This window comes from Podarcis pityusensis (assembly GCF_964106645.2).
Source record: "Podarcis pityusensis genome assembly, chromosome: 8".
Classification (NCBI taxonomy): domain Eukaryota; kingdom Metazoa; phylum Chordata; class Lepidosauria; order Squamata; family Lacertidae; genus Podarcis; species Podarcis pityusensis.
In genome coordinates this window covers 48,510,809-48,523,678 of record NC_138033.1, presented here as the reverse complement: position 1 = coordinate 48,523,678, position 12,870 = coordinate 48,510,809, and the positions used below count along the sequence as shown (strand labels likewise).

Genomic DNA, 12,870 nt, shown 5'->3' with positions numbered 1-12,870 from the left:
TCAAAGTGCTTTTCCTTGCTAGGAACTTGGCTGCATTTTACTGCCACTACAGATGTAGGAGGGACTGCGCAGGCAGGAAGCCTGGCAGAGAGGCTGGCATGGGATGACCATGAACAGGCCCTGAAGAAGAGGCGGAAAAGGGCTTAGAGGCTAGCAGAATTTATCCTAACCTGCAGCTAGAAATGTTTTCATAGAATCATAGAATTGTAGAGTTAGAAGGGGTCCTGAGAGTCATCTCTTCCAACCCCCTGCAATGCAGGGATCTCAACTAAAGCACCCATGGCAGATGGCCATCCAAGCTCTGCCTAAAAATCTCCACGGAAGGAGAGTCCACCCAGCAATGCTGGATTACCACATGGGACCCACATTGGGACCCATGCCTTTTGGGGGCCCAATGACAACAGGTAAAATAATATTGATTTGATCTTGAAAGAAAATTACAATCAGGACTTCTTAGTTCAATGCTATCCCACTAGAGCAGGCGTGGTGGGGAGATTTCGACAGCCTAGGGGCCTCCACAGGATTTAATCCGGCACTGCTTCCAAAGGAGTCTGTTCTCTTAGTACCATCAGAAAGTTCTTCCTAATGTTTAGTTGGATATTGGAATATCCTTTCTTGTATCTTGAAGCCATCGGTTCCGGTCCTACCCTCTGGAGCTGGAGAAAACAACCTGGCTCCATCCTCCATGTGACTGCCCTTTAGATATTTGAAGATGGCTATCATATCTCTTCTTAGTCTCCTCTTTAGCAGGTTAAACATACCCAGCTCCCTCAATCGTTCCTCATAAGGCTTGGTTTCCTGACCCTTTGTGCATTAGGTGGAAAAATTGTCCAATAGGAACTATTTGTGTGTACGCAGTTTGAGAATAAGGGATTATCAGTAAGGAGCTAGATTGTTCTTTGAAAAAGAAATAAATGAGATTTCTCCCTCCTCCCTGGACCCTGTCTCTTCCTGCTTTCTGAGAGAATAATTCTGGGGTGGAGACGCTTGTGGATTGGGAGGGTCGTCAATACAGATGGGAAGCCTAGACCAGACACTGGGGGGCGCTGGTGTCCAGCAACAGGAAAGAGAGAAGCAGCTTTGCCTTGGTGGACAGCAAGACTTAACCCTGAGCCAGCCAGGATCCAAGCCCCTGCCTGTGACATGTTGCCAGTGACAGAGCCCACGTGAAATCCTCTCAAAGAAGCGTTGGGTGCCCTTGAGCAGTACAGAGTCCTGCCAAGAGGTCCCAGCCAAGCACCCGGCATCCCTCTGTGATTTAAGGGCTGGGCTTGCAGATAGGAAGATATCGTCAGGCCTAGGCTGGCTGTTGACGACCAGCCCCCTCTCCTTGTATCATACTGGCTACGGGAGCGGGGAGGACACTGAACCACTGCGAGGCCAATTGTCGACCTCCCTGCTTCCAGCACCGACATATTCCTCGGGCAGGGGAAATGAGTGAGGCCTTTCTGCCTTCAGTTGTATACAGGTGAACCGGACCTTGGTGGGGGCAGGGCCAAATTTAGGTTTGATGAGGCCCTAAGCTACTGAATGTAATGGGGCCCTTTATATGTCCAGCTGTCCTTTGTCAACAACAAATTGTCGCTGTTTTTTGTGTTGAATATATGCTATTTCGGGGCCCATTACTTACATCACAGGAGCCTACACAACACAAACACTGTTGCTGTATGCAGGTTTTATTTTATTTTATTTCTTTTTTATCTTATATTTTGGAAATGTACATCCAGGGTTTTTTTCCCTTTAATTTTTTGGGGGGCCCCCAAGAGAGTGGGGCCCTAAGCTATAGCTTGTTTAACTCATATCTAAATCTGGCACTGGTGGGGGAGCCAGGAGAGCGTTGCCTCAGAAGGGACCCACCCTGGCAAGGAGCTCCTGCTTGTTGCAGCCTGCTGTTCTTCCTGCTGCGGTTCTCGCCTGTCAGAGAGAGGGCAGCCTTTCCTCCCCCCCTACCGCCAACACACACACACACACACACACACACACACACTTAGGGAAGAGGTCAGCAGAGTCTCCCGCCACATGCCTTTGTTCTCCCCCAGGAATTGCAACGACAACCCAGACACAAAGGAGGGCGTAGGGGGGAAATGACAGGAAACAGATCTGTGGGACCCCTCCCCATCTCCCCACCCAGGAAAAGGGGGAGAGTAGGGAGAGGCAGCTTCCTGCCCGAGATGGCTGAACAAAGGGGAGGCGGGCGGGGAGCCTCCTCGCTCTCTCCTCCTGCGCACCTGGGACCGCGAAGGGGCTTTTGTTCTGCCGACTTTCCCCACCCGCATCATCTCCCCCCACTTAGGCGATGGCCCATCGCCCGTAGCCCCCCATAGCTCTCCGCCCTTGTTCCCGGTTGGATGGTCTTCAGTTGCCCCTTGCAAATTGCAAGCAGCCGAGGAAGAGAGACCCACGACGAGGCCCCACCCAGCGGGCAGGGGCGGGCTGGGCACTGCTGAGTCAGGGGGGTTCGCTCAGCTGGCAGTTAGTCAGCAGCAGGAGAGCACAGAAGCTGCGGGCAAAGAGTTGGCCAAGCGGCAAAAGGTTCGAAGGAAGCGCCCATCATCCGAGCCTCACTGGAAGGAAACACGCGTGTTCAAAACCGATTGTTAAAAGCACCCCAACCTCAGCAAAATACACAGAGCTTCAATGCAGGATGGCCCCTCGAAAAATATATATATATCTGTCTTCAAAGGGCTGGGTGGGCGGGCGTGATATCAAGACAAACGGAGAAGCCCGCAGTCACAAAGCAGAGCGCTACTGTCTGGCTGGGGAATAAGGAAAGAGGCGCGCCAAGGAAGGATGGTTTGGCGACCCAGTCGGAGGCCATCAAAGGCAAATGCAGGGCTGGGTCGAGGCTGAAACTTGAGACCTGATAACAAAGATGCCCCCCACCCAAGAGACATCCCAGGAAAGTGGCTGTCCCCCTCACGCACCCCGAGGTACCGCAGCGGCCCACGAAGGCACCCCGAGGTACCGCAGCGGCCCACGAAGGCCCCACCCGCCCACTCTGGGATGTGAACCTCCAAGTCGCTTCGGGCAACAGCCTGGGATGCCTCCTGCATCAGCCACCTCCCCTGTGCCTTTTCTTTTGCACGGGCCTTTTCCTCGATGCCGGCTTGCGGGCGGGGCGGAGGGAGCGCGGGCCTTTCCCTGCCCCAGCCTGGCCGCCCGCTTTGTGCCAGGCAGCGCGGCTCTGGCCGGCGCCGAGGGATGCGCTGCTGGTGCTGATGCTGCAGGGATGTTGCAGTATTTTGCGGCGGCGCCTCCTGATTGGCCGCGGCGTCGGCGCTGACGTCAGCGCCCCGGCCTGGGTGCAGCGGGAGGCGCCTATAAAACCCGCCGGCAGCATCCTGGACGCCTCCGCCAGCCGCTCCGCCAGCTGCAGCCGCCGCCCACCCACCCGCCTGCCTGCCCGCAGCCGCCCCCCCCGTAGCACCAGCCGCAGCAGCATGAGGGAGATCGTGCACATCCAGGCGGGCCAGTGCGGCAACCAGATCGGAGCCAAGGTAAAGGCATGGGGAGGCGGAGACGCGCGCTGCTGGGGCTGCGGAGCTCCCCGCCGCCCCCCGACGGCTCCTCCAACGGGACTTGGGGGCTCCCTGGCTGATCCTGCCCGGCACGTTGCGGGCCGCCTGGAAAAGAGCCAAGCGTTGCGCCGACGAGGCGCCCGGCTGCTTTGCCGCTCCCCTTGCCCTAGATCCGGGCGAGGTAGCCAGGTGTCATCTCGCCAAGGCGGTGGGGCCGGTTCCCTGGCTTGGGACCGGGGTGGGGCGTGCCCTGCGCTGGCAGCGGCGGCGCCTTTGTTGTGGCCTAGTCTTCCCCCGCCCTGCTGTGGGCGTGGAGGCACCCCAGGGCTGCGGGGCAGAGCCTCCTGCAGGAGGTGAAAGTGCCCTCCGGCTCCCTAGGAAAGGCACTCCTTTGCCTTCTTGGCGGCCAGCCAGTAGGTGGCCCAGGCCAGCGTCTCCTAAAAAGTCCGCCCTGGGCATCCTGACGCGGCTGTCAGAGGCCCGTGATCACCCTTTGTTGTTGGCGCTTCTGATGGGAGACAAAAGGAAGGAGTGGTCTTCCTCCCGCCCCCTCCGCCACGCCCATCCAGGCAAGGGGGCTGCCACACCCAGGAAGCAGGGGACCCTCCTGAGTCTCTTAGAACAAAGAAACCCTTCCCTCTGCCTGTGACCTTGCAAGTTCCTGCTGTAACCTTGGCTAGGTCAGGAGGCAACTTGGGCGATCTGGCTATTTGTTTACACTCCTTTCCCACCTTTTCTCTATGGGGAGTGCTATGGGGCAACATTTCAGCCCTGCTTCTGCAGGGGAAGGGCGGGGCCACCTTTTTTTGCCCTGTCTTCTTGTCCCATTGGGTTCAGGGGAATGGCTATTCCTAAAGACTTTCAGGAGCCTTTTCCTCCCTTTGCCAAGTGGTTCTGTGGATGACAGATGGAAGGTAAACAGATTTCAGCCTGTGATGCCCCCACCCCTGGACAAAGCATCTTCGCCTCCTCTTCCCCTTGCAGCTTCAGGTAATGCAGGACACAATGGTGAAGAGTTGTCCACTCCTGGAGACAAAGAGGTGTGGGGATTCTGAGCGTCCTGTGACATCTTCTGATATATGAAACAAACAGAATGTTTGATGTCATGACAGGATCCCCTCCTGTTTCTTGATGGGGCAGTTTTTTCCTAACTACCGGTATTTGTTAAGTGAAATGGCTGCTCTTGGCTGGTGCAATTGGTTCAGGGAGAGAAACAGGGAGCACCCTCTCTCAGGGCAGCAAGGGATGGTCTTATTTTTGTTTGTTAGGGGAAATGTCCAAAGGGAAATGAACAATCCTGCAAAAATAGGGGGTCTCTCAAATGGGTTTTCAGTTTCTGCTTTCCCAGGAGACACCTGCTGCCATGACTTAGTGTCACAAAGACAGCTAATAATCCATTAAGTCAACCCCCCCTGCTCTCTCCCTGCTCTTCTCTCCTCCACCCTTCAAAACCAGACATCTGTGCCTGCTCTGAATAAAAAGGAAGGCCAGCCTGCTGCAGTGTGATTGTACCACTTAATGCTCTATCCCCGTGGGGCAGGGTAGCAGCACAGCAGGCTGAAATCAAATCAGCCCTCTGGAGCTCTTCTGCAGCTGGGGCCGGGAGCTCCCTTGCCTCTCCCCCACCCCACTTAGGAGGGCGGGATAGTCTGGTCATTATGCTGGATGCAGGGAGGTGGGCGAGGGGTATGAAGAGCACCTGCTACTCACCCACAGCCAGTAAGCTATTTAAGAAGCTGAATAATGAACCTTGAAAGACTGCCAGTCTCTTCCCACCACCACTCAGAGCTCCAAGTCTGTGGCAGCTTCTCCACATGTCTCCTGAGGAAGAGGTGGGTTAGCCACACCTTCTGCAGCAAGGAAGTCAAAATGCCCAGGATTGTACTTGAGATTCTCAGAAAGGAACATTCTCCTCTTTAAAAAGGAGACACAGGGTGTTTTCTACCCTCCACCCTCAAATGCTGAACGTGGAATCCTGTGGAAAACCAAAGGAAGTTGAATGGATTTCAAATGATCTGAGACAACCTTCGGTTCTGTTGCAATCTTCCCTGAAACTGGGTTACTAAGGCAAGGGAATAGGGTTCTTCACTATCTTGCTGCTCCTGAGTCAGGGGTTTGGGGACAGGCAATCATCAGTTGGGGCGGTGATGCCGGAGGCTAGCTTTCTGCATAGTTTACCTAAGCAGACTCATGCATATGCTAATCTGCATGAATAATTCATTGTAAACTCACAGGTTCTGTAATTGACACATCTGATCAACACAGGATAGAAGCTGGCTTTGGTATGGAAGCCTGGCTTGGCAGCTCCTGAGATATTTAAGGATTGTTCTTTTTCTCTTTTTCTAAAATAAGAACAACTTTATTTAACCTATTTGGATTCCTGCATCACTCTAGATACGGTATGCCCCAGAGAATTCTGCTGCCAAATCCAGGGTGTTGATTTCAGAAGCCGTCTCTTAAGCAATGCCTGTGCCACGACAAAGAACTATGCTTTATTCATGCCTTAAGCTGGACAGTTCACTTAATTATGCATTGGTGTTCCTTTGAAACCTCTCAGAATATGGGCAGGAGTTAATTTGGAAAAAAAAGAGATGACAGTCACTTTTTCACATCTGAGTCTTCCCTTCCATGGTGCTAAGGGCAGAGTACGGCAGATTGTTATCCATTTCATTCTCTCAGCAAATTTGTATGGAAGGCTTGGGGGGGGGGACCCTTGTAAGACCCATGCAGTGAGCTTTATGGCTGAGCCAGGGATTTGAATTTGACTCAGCCTGTTCCAAGTCAAATGAGACCAAATGAATTGACAAGAGGGCTTGACCCTTGCATCTGTCTGCAGTCCTAGGGCTTAGTCTCACTTCCGTCACTGAGTAACCTTGGGCCACCTCTGCATATATAGGATTATATCACTTTCCAGATCTGCTTCATTTTTAGAAACAATTTATTGGTGAAGAGGCCTTCTCAAGGCAGATCTTTTTGCATTGGGTGCTCAGGGGGGGATCAGCCTTGTGGCATGTGGCTGACGCCATTGTGTTTACAGTCTTCCTGACCTTGCCATCAATTTCAATTTGTCCTCTTAGTAGTGGGAGCTCCCTGGTAATTAAAGCTCTGTCCACTGGAGATGGTTAGCATTCATGACATGCATCTTCCTTTCTCTCCCCCCCCCTCCCGCATTGTTCAAACTAATTTAGCAAGGACTGAGCAGTCTCCTATAGATTGCTGTAAACAAGCCTTTTTCTCCTGTCCTCCTCACTGCCTTGTTAAAACAGAAAGTCCTTCCGTTAGTGAAAAGCTCCACAAAAAGAAGCCCTCTCTGTCGTCCTCTAGGAATACAGCTTAGCCCTTGCTTGCAAGAAGCAATTAGTTCCAAGGTAAAAAGTTCTGGAAAATGCATCATTAGCAGCTGTCCCTCCTAAGGGAGATAGAGTGCTCTTGCTGCAGTCTGCGTAGTGCTGTGGCTCGTAATAAGTTTGCACCAATAACCAGCAGTGCGAAGTCATGTGCTTATTTGCCAGTGAGATGACTCTGCACAAATTTAGCTGCTTTTCCTTGTAGCTTATTCCCAAAGCAAAATGCTGTGTTGCTTGTCAAAATGTGTACAACAGCCTGATCAACTCTTGCCTCTACCTTTGTCTTCATGGCTAAACACGGCAGATGAGGGCAGGAGTTTTGACGTGCGGCAATACCCCTTCTGAATGTTCTCACTTTCAGCAGCCTTAAAATACTAAAAGCTCAGCCAAATGGCTGCTTCTCTGTCTCCTTTACTGCGGTGTAGATTCCAAGAAACAAAGCTAGGAAAGCAGTATCTTTAAGGTAGCAAGAGGTCATGGTTTCAGCACCATGGCCAGATCCCTAGAACAGCACACAGCGCTTGCAAGAACAAGCGTTTCTGCTCTGGGTCTCACTGTAGGCTGGTGAGAGAGCCCTCTCAAGGATGGCTTTGCAGAAAGGGCTCTTAGCAACCTTCAACTACCAAACGCAGCTACAGCTGCTGATGCAGTGCTACTTGGCACTTGCGAGTAGCAAATCAAATTTATTTGTGTATTTATTTCTATCCCATCTTTGTGTTGTTCAAAGGGATGTACTTGGCTCTCCTTCTCTCCATTTTATCCTCACAATAACCCTGTGAGGTAGGTTAGGCTGAGATGTGATGACCCAAGATCACCCAGTGAGCTTCCTACTGAGCAGAGATTTGAACCCTGGTCTCCCATGTCCCAGTCCAACAGCTACACCACACTGGCTCTCTATATGTCACTCAGTTAAGCACCCCCCACATTCAAAAGAACTGCTTGCACTCGCACAAGGGGTGGCATACTGGATAAGATTTACAGGATAAGGTCGGTGCTCAGCTTAGCCCAGTATGATGTCTCCAGCAGCAGATCAACTCAGAATGCTTTCCCCCAGTGTGGATAATGAAAAAGCTAAACAGCCCAATGCGGGTGGGAATTTCCTTTGTTTCTAATGGTATAAAACAAGAATGTCCAATTCTTTAGCTGACAACATGTAGAAATGTTAATTCTTTCTATCTCCCCCTCTCCACTCTTCTTTCAGTTCTGGGAGGTGATCAGTGATGAGCATGGTATAGACCCCAGTGGGAACTATGTCGGTGACTCTGACCTGCAGCTGGAAAGGATCAGCGTTTATTACAATGAAGCCTCTTGTAAGTTGTGCTCCTACCCCAGACCTGACTGCTCTTCCTGATAGGCAGGGATATTTTGGTATACCAAGACACTTCCTCCTGGCCTCCTCTCAGAAATGAAACTGGAAGGTTTTCACCATTCCAGGCAGATGACAATGGCCCTTCCCCTAAGCACTTGTAGCGGCATAGAGTATGCCATCCATACTGCCACCTCCTTCCAAGTGAGGGAAAAGCACCCCAGGACTGCCACTCTCACCTTGGATAGCACCCAGTTTTGCAGCAACATTGCAAAAAGTATTCTTCCTTGTCGCCTTTGTTGACCAGCCTAGTCCTCTTTTGAGGCAGAACGCTACAGATTTGAACAGCAGCCCTGGAAATTATATGGCTGGTACTGAGTACTGCCTTGGGTCTCTAGTCATGGGTCAAGGGCAGGCTGCTTTGAGCATGCATCCTTTAATGAGTTAAGGCAGCAATGATGGTGGGGAAGCCTGTGACATTCCAGATACTCCACAATGCCCATCGTCTCTGACAACTGACTACCCTGGTTGTGGCTGATGGGAGTTGGAGTCCAACAACCTCCAGAGAGTTGCTACAGATTCCCCATCCCTAGTTTAGAGGAAGAGATAAAGAAGCTCAGCCCCACAGTATAGTCTCCTTGGTAAAGGATTCCCTGGATTGCTGGGCAAGAACATCTGAAAAGGCTAGGTGGGAGCCTGATGTCAGGCAGTGCCCAATTTTGGCTTTGGTGAGCATCCTGCCAAATGGGTACAAGGAAGGGAGATGATGTGGGAGATCAGGAATCTTATAATCACCCCCCCCAACACAATAACTCCTGTTGTAAATCAGCAAGGTTGTCTCTCTGGCTGATTGCAATGAAGACAAATCTTCCTTTGTGCTTTCCAGCTCACAAATACGTTCCTCGTGCTATCCTGGTGGACCTGGAGCCTGGCACCATGGACAGTGTTCGTTCAGGTGCTTTTGGGCACCTCTTCAGACCAGACAACTTCATCTTTGGTATTGTTTCTCTGCTTTCTTCTGCTGCCTGACTCTTTTCCCTTTTCTCTCTATCATAGCTTCTCTCAGATGTCATCCAGTTTTAAGCCAAAGAAATAGCACAGTTTGACCTCAGACTTGCATAACTAATACTAAGCTGTAGTATTTCGAGGTTTTTGGAGCTGCAGGCAAGGAAGGCTGGAAATCTTGGGACGGGGCAGCTGGCTTTTAAGGAAAGGGTTGAGTCAGATTCTTTCCAGGGTAGAGAATCTCCACTCCTTGATCACAGCTTGCTGCTGCCTAATACATTTTTATTTCTAAAGGCTCATACAGGTGCTTCAAACATATAAGCTAAAATCAAAAGGCAAACATCTTCAGCAGACTCCATGCACACCTAATTTGTATGCTTGGCCTCTAACCTCTGTGCTCCCCACACAACTCCTGCTTTATAGGCTCTTCCTGTGCCAGTCACTGCCCCATTCCTCTGGGCATTTTAAGTCTCCAGTTAACGAGAATCTTACAAGAGCTACAAATGGAGGAAGTTAAAAGTGGCACAGCAAGCTATTGTTGCGTAGTTTCCCTTTTTTTACTTAAGTCTGGTGGGCTTTCAAAACTTTCAAACTCTGATTGGTCAAAAGGTAACAGGTGTCCCTGAATGTTATGCCATAGGGATGAGTAGATCTGTACCTTCCCCAGTTGACAGGACAGGGCACACAGATCAGTGCTGGTTGCTACACAAGATGGTGTTAGTGTCTCTTCCTTCACAGGACAAAGTGGCGCTGGGAACAACTGGGCAAAGGGTCATTACACAGAAGGCGCTGAGCTGGTGGATTCCGTCTTGGATGTAGTGCGAAAAGAGTGTGAGAACTGCGACTGTCTACAGGGCTTCCAGCTCACTCATTCCCTGGGTGGGGGTACGGGGTCTGGCATGGGGACTCTCCTCATTAGCAAAGTCCGTGAAGAATACCCAGACCGGATCATGAACACTTTTAGTGTGGTGCCTTCCCCCAAAGTGTCTGACACGGTGGTGGAACCCTATAATGCTACCTTGTCCATCCACCAGCTGGTGGAAAACACAGACGAGACCTACTGCATTGACAATGAAGCCCTCTATGACATCTGCTTCAGGACCCTCAAGCTGGCCACGCCCACCTACGGAGACCTCAACCACCTCGTTTCTGCCACCATGAGTGGCGTCACCACCTCCCTGAGATTCCCAGGGCAGCTCAATGCCGACCTCCGCAAACTGGCCGTCAACATGGTGCCCTTCCCTCGCCTCCATTTCTTCATGCCGGGCTTTGCTCCGCTGACGGCCCGTGGGAGCCAGCAGTACCGAGCCCTCACTGTCCCCGAGCTCACCCAGCAGATGTTTGATGCCAAGAACATGATGGCCGCTTGCGACCCCCGCCACGGCCGCTACCTCACGGTGGCCACCGTCTTCCGGGGCCGCATGTCCATGAAGGAGGTCGATGAGCAGATGCTGGCCATCCAGAGCAAGAACAGCAGCTATTTCGTGGAGTGGATCCCCAACAACGTCAAGGTGGCTGTGTGCGACATCCCTCCCCGGGGCCTCAAGATGTCCTCCACCTTCATTGGCAACAGCACAGCCATCCAGGAGCTCTTCAAGCGCATCTCGGAGCAGTTCACGGCCATGTTCCGGCGCAAGGCCTTCCTCCACTGGTACACTGGCGAGGGCATGGATGAGATGGAGTTCACAGAGGCAGAGAGCAACATGAACGACCTCGTCTCGGAGTACCAGCAGTACCAGGATGCGACAGCCGAAGAGGAAGGAGAGATGTATGAAGATGACGAGGAGGAATCGGAAGCCCAGGGTGCCAAGTGAAGGGCTGGGGCCCCAGGCAGCGCTTGGGTTCCTCCCAGTGAGAGCCAAGCAGTGACATGGGCCTGTCGTTCATCGCCGTCCATCTTTGCTACTCATTTGCTGAGTTGTAGACAACCAGCTTCTAGTTGCTTCTGATTCAAGGGTTCCAAAACTTAAAAGCTGTTCAGTATTTAACCCCCTTCCTCCTCCTCTCCCCCCCTCCGCCCTATATTCCCTCTCCTTTGCCCCCCAAGTCTTATAAGTTAGTGCAGCTCCCTCTGTCCATGACTTTGATAACTTCAAGGGCCCTGGTCTTTATTTTTTACTGGTCTGTGTCTATTTTTATGTTTTGGAATACTTAATAAATCTATTGCTGTCCAGCATCTTGGGTGTCCCCTTTCTCTCATTTGGGATAGGGGAGCATGTTTGTGAAGTGGGGAGGGGTTGGAGTGCTGGGTAAAGGAACTGAATGAATGTTGTGGTGTGGCACAACCACTCCCTTGGAGAGTGTTGGTGTGTGTCTGTCTAGTGCAGCCTTCCACAAGCTGGTGTCTTCCTGGTGCTTTGGACTACACCTTCCCTCAGCCCCAGCTAGCACAGTCACGGGTCAGGGATGATGTGGGTTGGAATACAAAACATCTAGAGGGCACCAGATTGAAGAACACTGGACTAGAAGGCAAACACCAGCTGGAAGTCAACCACACACAGTGTTGCTTGGCAACTGAGGGCAAGGATCAAGGTCCAGGCTTGGCTTTTGAACTATCCACCTTGCCGTGTTTCCAACCAGAGAAAGTCAGCAATTGCACTTAGGGTGGTCACTTTAAAAACACACACACCCCAACAACTTTAGACAATTTCATGCAGGCCAATCAGTGGTTACTAATGAAAACAGCTTCATATTCAAAGAGGGGTGCGCATTGGAATAGAAATTCAGGCCTCCCCTCTTATCAGCAGAATGAGTGGGAGGTCCCTTACATGCAACAGAATGGCCTTGCCATAATTGGAAAGTAAGTAACACATTCCTCTATGAGCAGGAGGGCCATGAAGTCCAGCATCTAAAATGATTGAACACCACTGCTATGCTTAGAACAGTTGCCTCCCAGATCTTGGGGTCAAGCGGGGAGGAGCTATGAAATGGTCACTGCTGTAGGAGGTAGCTGCGCATCTGGCTCTGCTTAAGAACTGATTTACTCACAGGACTGGCTTCAGCACATGGTGAGCCTTTGGCCAAGAACTCCCCTCTCACCTGAATGTGCTTATATAGGCCATAAGTTGTGCCACAGAATTTGTGGGACTGGGTCAAGAGAGAGACAATGTGCAGCTTCCCACTTGGGTGGCAGATGGTTAGGAATGAGCACTTGCCTGCGGGTGTTGTGACACTGGTGTGACTCCTCTCAATGGGCCCCTCAGTTAGCTGAGCCTCAAGAAATGCCTAGTGAGAAGGCTGGCTCTTGGCAGCAGCTGTGATCTGCGGGGCGAATCCTAAAGTGAGGATTGGCTCAGTGATGTAGGTGGGGCACACCAGATGTCTTCAGGGTGGTGGAACAGCCTATTCTAATGCCCCACCTACATGGCTGATGGGAATGACACCAGGCAGAATGCAGACCTTACCCCAAAAATAGTAAGAGAGAGTTTTGCACTGGAAAGAACACACTCCTGCCTCTAATGACAACTGCTAAGATTCAAATGTTTGCTGCAACAGTGGACCACCTATGTAACTTACCACAGAATAACCCGAAGCTATGATCACTCTTGGAATCCAGTTGAACCAGCTTTCACCAACCTGGTGGTCTCCAGACATTGTTGGACTACAACTCCCATCAGCGCTGACGGGAGCTTTAGTCCAACGACATCTGGAGACCACCAGGTTGAAGACTCTAGGATAGCAGTCCATCTTTTCT

General features: G+C 51.5%; 1 protein-coding gene across 1 annotated transcript; it reads left to right on the top strand.

The window, feature by feature from the left end:
* The first annotated feature begins 3,341 nt into the window (after positions 1 to 3,341).
* TUBB3 (tubulin beta 3 class III) lies at positions 3,342 to 11,352 on the top strand. Its single transcript, XM_081017837.1, has 4 exons — positions 3,342 to 3,497; positions 8,067 to 8,175; positions 9,058 to 9,168; positions 9,915 to 11,352. Exons 1-4 carry the CDS (start codon positions 3,441 to 3,443, stop codon positions 10,988 to 10,990), a joined length of 1,353 nt encoding a protein of 450 aa, XP_080873963.1. The 5' UTR covers positions 3,342 to 3,440; the 3' UTR covers positions 10,991 to 11,352.
* Positions 11,353 to 12,870: the final 1,518 nt, after the last annotated feature.